This window comes from Macrotis lagotis, chromosome 6, assembly GCF_037893015.1.
Source record: "Macrotis lagotis isolate mMagLag1 chromosome 6, bilby.v1.9.chrom.fasta, whole genome shotgun sequence".
NCBI lineage: Eukaryota > Metazoa > Chordata > Mammalia > Peramelemorphia > Peramelidae > Macrotis > Macrotis lagotis.
The window spans coordinates 61964345-61976217 of record NC_133663.1 but is presented as its reverse complement, the minus strand read 5'-3'; the positions used below and the strand labels follow the sequence as shown (position 1 = coordinate 61976217).

General features: G+C 35.6%; 1 protein-coding gene across 2 annotated transcripts in view; it reads right to left on the bottom strand.

Annotated features, from left to right (window-relative positions):
• Nucleotides 1-354: 354 nt before the first annotated feature.
• Nucleotides 355-11873, bottom strand: part of LOC141491659 (putative serine protease K12H4.7) — a 30680-nt gene continuing 19161 nt past the window's right edge. For both annotated transcript variants that reach the window (XM_074192542.1, XM_074192543.1), the window contains exons 7-9: nucleotides 7379-7469; nucleotides 5216-5427; nucleotides 355-2151 (exon numbers count right to left, since the gene is read on the bottom strand). In XM_074192542.1, the coding sequence (XP_074048643.1) occupies nucleotides 2036-2151; nucleotides 5216-5427; nucleotides 7379-7469 (419 nt within the window). In that variant the 3' untranslated portion in view covers nucleotides 355-2035. The remainder of the gene's footprint in view (nucleotides 2152-5215; nucleotides 5428-7378; nucleotides 7470-11873) is intronic.

Below are 11873 nucleotides of genomic sequence, written 5' to 3'. Positions count from 1 at the left end.
CCTCGGGCCAAGATGGAAGAGAACCAGGGAGAGGCTGACAAGTCATGTAAACAAAATTGTAAGATTACATATGCCAGTTGTGTTCCCTAGTTTGCAAAATCCTGTATTGAGCCAACCTATATCAGAGGACATCTTATTAAGTGGCATGAAGTGGAATCTCAGAGGAAATGCTTCAGGGCTCTGTCACCATGAAAAGGAAATCAAGTATTAAATAAAGCAACATTTAATGATTTTTAAATTTATTTTCAAATGTAGTCCATACAAGTATGAGAAAAAATAGCATGTTCATGTAGAAAAACCAACCATAGACATGGCATTTAGAAAATTAATTTTATAATTTAGAAGGTAGGAACTTAAAAATTCTAAACCCTAGTCACAGACAAGTATTTAAATACAATTTGGTAATGAAAAATAATCAAAGGAAAAATTGAAAAGAGTTTCCACAAAGAAGAGCAAACTGGGTTCAATCTGCAGCAAACTACTCCCTCCAGCAGATGTGAAGGCTGCCTCTTGAACCCTCTGCTTCTATTTGCACTGAGACATTTTGGAATAGGAAATGCTCTAAATTAAAAACAAAGAGCATAGAACTTCTGAGGCAACTAGTGTCCACATTTAAATGTTTTACTTGAGATGCAGAAATGGATATTTGTAGGTTATATTCTCCAAAAGTGCAGTATCAGAAGGAAATGCAAAGAAGGCACCACCAAGCTCAATCTCTCTGCTACTTACTGGGGACTTGAGTTACCAGTCTTCCACTGCAATGATCCAAATTCAGACATGACGGCAACTAATGCTTACAGCCTCTAAGGGCCGATCATCCTTGCCTTCAGGACATTAGTAAGGTTACAGTACTATTATAGGTTCAGCTGATAATTTGAAAATCTCTGAGTAGTTATCAAAAATAAAAATATATAAAAATATAAAAAATATACTTGTATAAAATTCATATCCTTAATTAGAATGCTCTAAAAGTAGTTCAAAAGTTCACAGCGAGTAGGGATTGTTTCATTTTGTTATATCCCCAGTGCATAGTACAATGTCTGATATAAAACAGATTAATAAATGATTGATTATAGGTAGATTGACTGATTGGACCTTGTATTTTATTACTCATATTAAATGACTGTCTTCCAATCCTGCAAGTCAAATGAATATGATTAGAACAATAGAACTTAAACAAAAAGAAGTATAGGATATCTGCAAAAACTGAGGTTCCAGGGCAGCTAGGTAGCACAGTGAATAGAGCACCAGCCCTGGAGTCAGGAGGACCTGAGTTCAAATCCGGCCTCAGACACTTAATAATTGGGCAAGCCACTTAAAAGAAATTGCAAAATGAAAGCTCCAAGGAGCTGATACTGATCTTTAGTATTTTCTACTTGATCTGATAATTACCTAGCTGTGTGACATTGGGCAAGCCACTGAGATTCCAAAAGCTACTGCTTCTTATAGTCTTCAGGTTCTGCTAAGAAACATGGCTTTAGAACCAGGCTGTCATTTTGAGGTTGCACTAAGATTTGAATCTAAATGCTGCATTTGAACTTGTAGCAACATTTTGTGGTGTCAAAACAGCTCCTAGACTTTGGTTAACATAGGACCCAGGGCTACTCTAGATCTAGACCTAGGGTTGTTCATTCTTTGAGCTCCAAAGACATAAGAAAAAGGGAGTGTATGTGGAGGATGGGAGATGAGAAGTCTGGAATTTATGTGGCTCCAAAGGTTGTTGGAGCCAGACCAAGGTTCAAGGGTAGGGGCAGGGAGTAAGGACCTTACAACATAAGCATGTGGCACCTGAAGCTTTGAAAACCACCACATCCTTCAGTGCAGTTAAATTGGAGCAAATTAGAATAATATCCTTAGGAGATGTGGAAGAGAAGGAATTGGGGAAATCTCATTTCAACAAATAATTTTGTTCTTTTAAAATCTCACGTAGGAATCAGATTCTCTTGGCTAAAATTCTGTGTTTGCCCTTCAACTCCACCTATTCAGCAATGAAATCAGAGGCAAGTCTTTGGATTCCATCAGTCCATCTGCCACTTCAGTTCTTCCACTTCAGCCATCTGAACAAGGTTCTGAAGATAAAATGTCGTGCATTTTCAAGATTCTGAGGATCATCTTTATCATTTTCTGACATTGCTTCACAGTGGGAACTATCTGAAAGATGAAAATATTACAAGTATCAGTATGACTATTAATTACTGCTTCAGCTAAAGTGCTAGCCAATTATTCAAACCAATGAAAACTGGGGAAGGGGGATTCTTAACTCCCATAGCTTTAATGAATATGATTTTAACCTTCTTGACTAGGTAGCATCATAGCAGAGTGGTGGGCTTGGAATCAGGAAGAACTGAGTTCAAATCCTGCTCCAGACACATTGCCTGTTTGATCCTGGTCAAGTCACTCTACGTATTTTCCTCAATTATGGAATCAGGATAATAATACCTATCTCCTAGGGTTGTTTGTAAGGGGGATTATGCAAGATCATATTTATAGAGTGTTCAGCATAGGGCCTAGCTCACACTCAGTGACTGGGGATATATTTTAGAGGAAGGAGCGACCTGACCAGCTTCAAAAAATCAACTAAAAAAACTTGTATGTTCTGGAGAAGGGGGAGTTGGAAACAAACACATTATAAACACGACGCTCCTTGTTCCAGCACTTGACCTGAGGATGGCCAGCAGCCAGTAGATGCTTCAAGAGTGAGTGGTGGTTCACTGAAGTGACTCAAGGGCACCAGACAAACTTCTACTAAGATGCTGATGATTTAGGTCTTTAAGTTTTTCATGTGTCAATACCCTTGAAAGGATAACGAATTAGACTTTGTCAGCCTCCATCATCATAAGAATTTATTGTCTAAGGATTAACTGGAAGCAAGTTCTTATGGAAATGGCAACTAGACTCATGTCCCTGACTTCCAGTCTGGCCCCAGACATTCACTAGCTCTATAACCCCAGGAAAATCTCTTAATCCCTTTTGCCTTAGTTTCCGTATTTTTAAAATAATCTGGGGAAGGAAATGGCAAACGATTCCATTATCTTTGCCAAGAAAATTCCAAAGAGGATCATGAAGAATCAGACACAGCTCAGATGATTGAACAACACCACCACAAACTTGGCTCCAAAGCAGGGTGAAGGAAGAATGAACAAAACTCAGCTAGGGAAAAAAGGATTTTTATCTCCTTTATTTTCACTCTCTTCACTATCAGTTATAAAGCTAGTATTGAAACTGAGAGACAGCATGCTGTAGTGGATAGGAGAGCATGCCTCAGAGTCAAGAAAGACAACTAACCCTTCACTGTTTGAAGTCTAAAACTGTAATCTAGTATTTTTGGGGGGGGGGGTTACAAGGCAGTGGGGTTAAGTGACTTGCCCAAGGTCACACAGATAGGTAATTATTATGTGTCTGAGGTCATATTTGAACTCAGGTCCTCTTGACTCCAGGGCTGGTGCTGTATCCACTGTGCCACCTAGCTGCCCCCTGTAATCTAGTCTTTATCACCAACTGACTTTCATCCCCACCCCAGGAGAGTACTTTGTATTTTAGTTTTATCAGGTTCTGTGTTTTTATTGGCAAAGGTAATACCTAGTAAAGAAACTTACAAATGCAGATATTTTCCTGTTCTTGCAACCTGAAAGACAATTATTGTAATTTTTTTTCATAACAATAATAGAAGAGAATTCATATCAGAACACTGAATTTGAAAAGTTTGGGGTATTCTATAACTAAATGAAAATCTTTCCAAAAGTTGGGCTTTAAATTTGCCCTTGATATACCACAAGTAATCTGAATTTATGGCCAATATAGAAACATGATAGACATCTAACATTAAACTTGAGAAACTATTTGTATTTACTTTAATAGTTTACAGAATACATGAATTATTCTTCTAACTTTTGATGGGCTAACAATAAATACCTACATTCGGATTATCTCATGGAAAGTGGGCCTGCTTCACCCACAGCCATATAGTTTAGAAACATAAACAGAAAAAAAATATAAACTATGGCCTCCTCCAGAAAGATTGTTAAGATCCTTGAGTATATGAACTATTGATCTCTAACTCCATAATATCTAATGCTCTGTAAACAAATGGTCCACTGTCTATAAAGAAACAACCCAATATACCAGAATATATAAATAAAAGAACAAGCCTTCTCATGTAAGCTTCTGAAACAGCCCTATGATTTGTTACAGATTAGATTTTTATGCCTTTGAGGAATCAACAGTAGCTAACATTTGCATCTCTCCATATTTAACAGGTGATATTTTCAATGACACTTTTAAAATTTTCTCCTTGAAACTTTTTTCTATTATTTAAGAAATCAGAAAAAATTGTCAGAATTGCATGGCTAAGAGTCTTTTCATTGACCAAGTCACGAGAACTCAGTGCACTCACAAACCTGGTGATGGTTCTGAAAAGTATCACATTAACATAATAAGCAACAGATTTTTTATTTTTGCAAGGAAAACACAGAAAAATTTGAACAAGTATGAAAAAAATTACTTATCCATCTTAAAACTCACTTTATTATGTCACAACCTAGAAAAGGTAATTTAGGGATAATAGATCCTAAAGAAAGATCATAGGTTCCCATGCAAATTCACCACTCTAAGAATTGAAAGGGTACCGGGCATAAATTGTACACCATTCAAACCTGCCTAGAAGAAAATAACCACTTTTAGTTTTAATGAATACCAGGATTCATAACCAAATCAATGTGCCTCCTCTCATTTGATTACTGGGAGCCATGTCAAATGATTAAAGAAAAGCTACTGAGCATAACAGTCAGTCAAAAGGTTGATTTTGAATCATTTTTCCATTTTAATATCCTGCCTATCATTTTTCATCTGTTTTAGATGCAAATCTGACGATTATTTTCTGAACAGGATAGACCCTGTTAAATCAATATTATTTGTTCAAATATATGTTCTGTAAAGAGCAGGTATCAGATCTTTCTGACTTCCAAGTTCTGACCTCAGTGCTCCTAAATATATGTGTATATATATTATGCATATACATCTGTGTATATTTTGATCTAATTGGTTTTCTTTGCAATACTATGAATTCCATTTTATGAATTTAAAAATATTATTTGGAGGAATCAATAGGCTTCACTAGACGGCCCAGGATTTTGAGAACTCCTGCTCCGAGACACCACACTGTTCATGCTTTTCATTATGATCTTGCAACCTCTAAACAGAATTAAACAGTACTTACTTTTAATGGATATCCCTACTAAGTTTCTTTTCCTTCTGGAGTTGATGCTTAGTGCATGCCAAGGATCCAGATCTCCATTGGGGAACAGGATTCTTCTACCAGTTCTGATCAAGGGCATATAGTAGTGTTTGTTGGTTTTCTTAATTGATTTAAGGAGTGAATCAAGGTCAAATCGGGAGTCAAATACTTCTTGACATTGATCAATAAAATAGCTGCAAAGAGAGAAGGGCAGGGATAGGAGAAAGGGACATGCAAAGTGAATTATTTCAATTATTATTTCAATTATTTTCCCCTGGCCTGAATTCAAGCTTACTTAAAAGGGCCAGATGAATTCGGGCTATCTAAGAATAGTAACTTCAATTCTTTTTTTCTGCATGCTGTTTTCATGAAATTAACTTTGATCCAAAAAATCAAAAAACTGAAGTTTTTGCCTTTTTTTTTTTAACAGACTGAAGTTTACTTTGACAATTGGATCAGCCTCTCATTTGGTTGCTATATTGAATATTCTTCTCTTTGATAAAGTATACTCTTTCATTCTTCTAGAAATGCTTCTCCTATGCCTTCCATGACTCTTAGATGAAATATAATCATCACCAAAAATATAAGATAGAATTAAAAGATTTTTCTTAATCAAGGAAATGTTTCTAAAACAAATACTGATGAAAGCAGGACAGTCTTCTTTCATTCCCCTGTCTCAGTTCTTTTCTTCTGATCCCAGTGATGTCAGTTATATGACTATTCCCTTAGACAAGTCATTGATCTTGCTGTTTCATTCTTTCATCTATCTGAAGTGGAACTAACATTTTGCCTTGTACTTCACTAAGATGACAGATTTTAGGTTATTTGAGATGTCTAGAGTGCTGTCAAGGAAATTTATGGTTTATAACAATTGAGTTAACATTCAAATGACTGGGAAAATTATGAATGAATGCACTGATTTTCAATATTTAATCATATTTTATGTAATTAAATTTTAGATATGTTTATATATATCTTCTAGTTTGATTAGCACAAATTTATCACATTTATGTTGCACTATCAAATTCTATTATTGCTTTAAATCCCCTTGGGCCCTAGTTAAAGCTGGTAACACTCATCATCTTTTTTTGTTGTTGTTTTTAGTTTTTGCAAGGCAATGGGGTTAAGTGGCTTGCCCAAGGCCATACAACTAGGTAATTATTAAGTGTCTGAGGTTGGATTTGACCCAGGTACTCCTGACTCCAGGGCCAGTACTCTATCCACTGCACCACCTAGCTGCCCCAACACTCATCATCTTTGAGCAGCTAGGACAAGATGATCACTTTCTCTAGATATTTATTACCTTAGCTAATATAATGGATTGTTTCAGATGATTTCTGAGGTTTCTTCTGCTGTAAAAATGCTGTTAATCTCTGTTTTTTGGTACATTCATCTTACTACATAGAAATTTTTGTGTAGCTCTTCCTGCTCTCAAAAATGTTTAAACATAGGGCAGATAGGTGGTGCAGTGGATAGAGCAATGTCCCTGGAGTCAGGAGGACCTGAGTTCAAATTCAACCTCAGACACTTAATAATTACTTAGTTGTGTGACTTTGTGCAAGTCACTTACATCCCACAATTGCCTTGCTAAAAAAAATGTTCATATAGTATATGTGTGTGTGTGTGTGTGTGTATGTATGTATTTTTATGGCATATTTGTTTTATGTGTATTCCTGTGTATGTGTGTAATTATAAAAAAGTGCTATGATTATCTCACTTAAAGGGCTTGTGTGAGTAGCAAATGAGATAATATATCTAAAAATTTTCTGGAAGCAATCAAGAATTACATAAAATTTCAGTTATTTGTCCAGAAGGTAACAGAATAATTACTTATTCTCCTAGTATTGGGGCAGAGATGGCAAAGTACCTGCTCTTACTTAATCTTTTGAATTGTAACTGCTCTTTGAAATGAAGGTAACTTTTTTTCAGACAACTCTACCTTTCTCATATCCTATCTCATATCATGGCTTTGATTTGCAAAGCCTCCATCTGAAAATATTTGACCTTCATTCTCCTATTTAAATGGCATCAACCTATAGAAATTAGTCTATGAGATAGAATCCTACCTTTAAATTCAAAATATTCAGCAATAGTAAGTCGTGGTAATTCTGGACAGAACTGAAATATTTTAAGTGGCATATTTACCTCAGAGGTTTTCCTAAAAAAGGCTGATGTTTTGAATCAGTGGTCTGGAAGAATCCAAATTCTGTGCAAGTCTGATAAAGCCATTGCCTCACTGAAAAATAAATTATTAATTTAGTTAAGGCATCATCTTATTTGCTAATAAAGATAGTTTAGAGTGTTTTGGGATAAATATGCTTAAAATATTCTGTAAGCTCAAATATTGCATTACTAAGGATGATATTTTTCTGTCTTTTCAATTTTTTCATATATAAATTTCAATGCAGGAGACCTGATTTCAACCTTAGCCCTTCTACCTTCTACCTTTCTGACTTTGAGGTAGTCACTTAACCTCTTGGTCTGTTTCCTCATCTTCAAAATGAAGGGGCTGACTCCTAACATCCCATCCAGTAGTAAAGGGCTATGTCATTAGCTCCATCTATCAGTGAGCAATTTTTTCAAACACATCTAGGAGATAATTACTGAATAATGCAGATTAGGGATTGGGTTGTTGGTCATCAAGTTTTTACTAAATTTCATTGACAGCACTCTAGACATCTCAAATAACCTAAAATCTGTCATCTTAGTGGAATACAAGGCAAAATATTAGTTCCACTTCAGAGAGATGAAAGAATGAAACAGCAAGATCAATGACTTGTCTAAGGGATAGTAATATAACTGACATCACTGGGATCAGAAGAAAAGAACTGAGACAGAGGAATGAGAGAAGATTGTATTGCTTTCATCAGTATTTGTTTTAGAAACTGATTTCCTTGATTAAGAAAGGGGATTTAAATAATATGTCATCTGACATATTCATATTTTTTAGTGACATGTTCATATTTACTTTCTCCCTATGTCAGAGGAATAAATCTGAAGACAGGATCAGTTTCTTAACTAGGACTAAAAAAGTAGTTTTTGATATAAGGCAAGCTCATTAAGTTCCCTCAAGTTGTCAACCTTTCCCATCAACTGCCTTCTTCTGAAATATCTGGTATTGTGGAAAAAAGGGTAACTTGATTGCTGGAGGACCTGGTTCAGATGCCATGTCCAATTTTTGTTCCTTTTATCTCAACATGATGATCCTCTGATTTTCTTATATGTGATTAGGGCATTGGACTTCTTTTAAGACATGTAGTCAGACTATTACAAGCTACCATGTTCAGACAAGTTTGCACTGTACAGTCAGTTTGGTAAGGGAATCATGGATTGATCCTTAGCATATTTGAGCTTGGGTAATTGTGAAGTTTTTTTTTTATTTTATTTATTGAAGGCAATGGGGTTAAGTGACTTACCCAAAATCACACAGCTAGGCAATTATTAAGTGTCTGAGCCTGGATTTGAAATCAGGTCCTCCTGACTCCAGGGCCGGTGCTCTATCCACTGCACCACCTAGCTGCCCCTAATTGTGAGTTTTATAAACAAGGAACTATTGGTATTTAAAATTGCTAAAGGAATTCTTACACTGCTAGAAATTTGCACTATTTATAACTGACCAAATAAAAAAAATATGCAGTTTCATATTTGTATCTACATCAATGAAACTATTCTACTCAGGTCAATGATCTTTATTAAACAAAAATCTATGTTCCTTATTTATTCTTTTTGATTGATGTGGGGGTTTTTTTAGGTTTTTTGCAAGGCAAATGGGGTTAAGTGGCTTGCCCAAGGCTACACAGCTAGGTAATTATTAAGTGTCTGAGACTGGATTTGAACCCAGGTACTCCTGACTCCAGGGCCGGTGCTTTATCCACTGCGCCACCTAGCCACTCCTGATGTGTTGTTTTTAATACCATGAATCACCTACTGTCTCCTTAAAAATTCCATGCTTTTGGGGGCAGCCATGCAGTGGTCAGAGCACTGGCCCTGGAGTGGGGAGGACCTGACTTTAAATTCCTTCTCAGACACTTAATAATTACCTAGCTGTGTGACCTTGGGCAAGTCACTTAACCCCATTGTCTTGCAAAAAAGAAAAAAAATACTGTTTTTTTCCCTGTGGAATAAAAGTTCCTAGGTTGGAATTCCACCTCTTATTCTTTCTTATGACTATCTGTTTTTGATCCTTAAGCAAATCAGTTAACCAGGGTTAACTGACTCATGTTATCTCATTTGCTACTCATGAAAGCCCTTTAAGTGAGATAATCATCAAAGAAGAGGTTGACCTAGATTGCTTCTGAGATCTCATGTTCTAAATCAACTGTTATGAAAATTTCAATAAAGTACAAATAAAAATGTATATGATTAAGGACAATTTTAACTAAGAAATTTAAATTTGATAAAATTTACAGCAATTTTTTTCCCTAAATACTACGCTTTCTTCACTCCTGTCTGTTCCTCTTCTTTCTCACCATTAACTTGTCATGGTTCTTCCCCAAGACTCAGTCCTTGATGCTTTGCTGTTCTTCCTCTTTCACAGGAAGTTGATCTGTGCTCCAATGAATGATTCTTAGGAGTTAGAAATCTTAGCTTTGTTCTTTGATTCCCTCTCATCTCCTCTATAGCTCAGTGTTTTCAGTCATCTGAAGGGCATTTTCATTTGAATGTTCACCATTTAAAACTACTCCTATTCACAGCTGTTTGCTTCCTGCTATTTGTGGAAAATATTTCTTATAGCTTTTTGGTCACTGTTGATAAAATTGTGGTCTTATTAATACAAGCTTATAGTGTTGAAGTCCCACTATCTCTATTCCACCATCTGTAGCTTTCATTCATCTAGACTTTGATCAGTAATAGCTGGATCACCTGAGTTTTCTTGTTTCTCTGCTTCAGATCTCTTCTTTTTTCTAATCTTGCTGATCCCCAGTGACAAGAATCAGCTTCTTCAAGGGTTATTTTATCAAGTCAAAGAAGCCTTCACCAAATTCCAAATATGTGGTTTTCTTTGCTTGTTTTGTCCAGAAGTATGATTTCAATAGTGGAAGAAACTCTCCACATGGAGAGATGCAGATCTGCTCAGTAGATGTAGATCATCAAATGGTGAAAAAGAGGCAAGAAAAAGCTTTTACAGTGGTAGAGAAATTGTGGGAGATGGCAGAGAACACTTGAACCTTACTCATTGGAATTGACTCAAAGAGGAAATACTCAGTTTGATATAGAAATCTATCTTACTCTACAGGAAAGTAGGAGGGGAAGGGAAATACAAGAACGTGGGTGAGAGAAGGGAGGATAAATTAGGGAGGCAGTAGTCAGAAGCAAAACACTTTTGAGGAGGAACAAGATAAAAGGAGAAAATAGAATTTACTAGGGGAAAATAGGATGGAGAGAAATGCAATTAATAATCAACAGTGAAAAAATTTTGAAGGAAGTTTCTCTGATGCAGACCTCATTTCTCAAATACATAAGAGAACTAAGTCAAATTTATTAAAATTGGAGCCATTCTCAATTAATAAATGATCAAAAGATATGAACAGTCAGTATTTAGGTGAAGTAATCAAGATTATCTATATAATTCTCTATGTTTTTATTGATTGGAGAAATGCAAATTAAAACAATTCTCAGGTATCTCCTCATATCTATGTTATTGGCTACTATGACAGAAAAATTGACAAATGATGGGAGGAATATGAGAAAATTGAAATATTAATGCAATGTCAGTGGGGTTGTGAATTGATTCAAACATTCCTAGAGCAATGTGGAACCATACTACCTAAGCTATAAAACCATTCATACTTTGACTAGTAATACCACTGCTAAGTCTATATCCTAAGAGATAAAAAAGCAAAAAGAGAAAGGATCTGTATATACAAAAATATCTAGTTGCAGCCTTTTTTTCTGGTGACAAGGAATTGGAAATTGAGGGGATGCTCATTAAATGGAGTATGACTGAACAAGGTATGATATATGATTGTGAAAAAATACTATTGTGCTATAGGAAATGAGTAGAATGCTCTCAGAGAAACTTGGATTTGATGCATAGTGAAATGAATAGAGCTAGGAAAACATTCCAAGACAATTCTGAAAAAATGTATGAAGTAAAATGCTATCCAAACACAGACAAAGAATTGGTGGAGTCTGAATATGGATCAAAACATGTTTTTTAAAAAAACCTTCATTTTTTTTAGTTTTTTGGTCTTTTTTAATAACATGACCAATATGGAACTTCATTTTGCATGACTACACCTATATAAAATTGCCCTCTCAATGAGGAAGGAGGAGGGGGAAAAATTTGGAATTCAAAAACTTTAAAAATGAATGTTAAAATAGTTTTTACAGTAATTGGGGAAAAGTAAAATACTGATTAAATATATTTTTTTAAAATTCCATGATTCTTGGATAGAGCACTGGCCTTGAAGTCAGGAGGACTTCGGTCCAAATCCAGCTTCAGACACTTAATAATTACCTAGCTGTGTGGCCTTGGGCAAGCACTTAACCCCATTGCCTGGCAAAAAAAAAAAAAAAACTAAACTAAAAAAAATTCCATGATTCTATCTGATCCACTGAAGATGGTTATTCTTTCCATTCCTCTTCCCAATTTTCCACTTCAGTGTCCCTCCAATGGCTTCACAAAAGCCATTTCTAT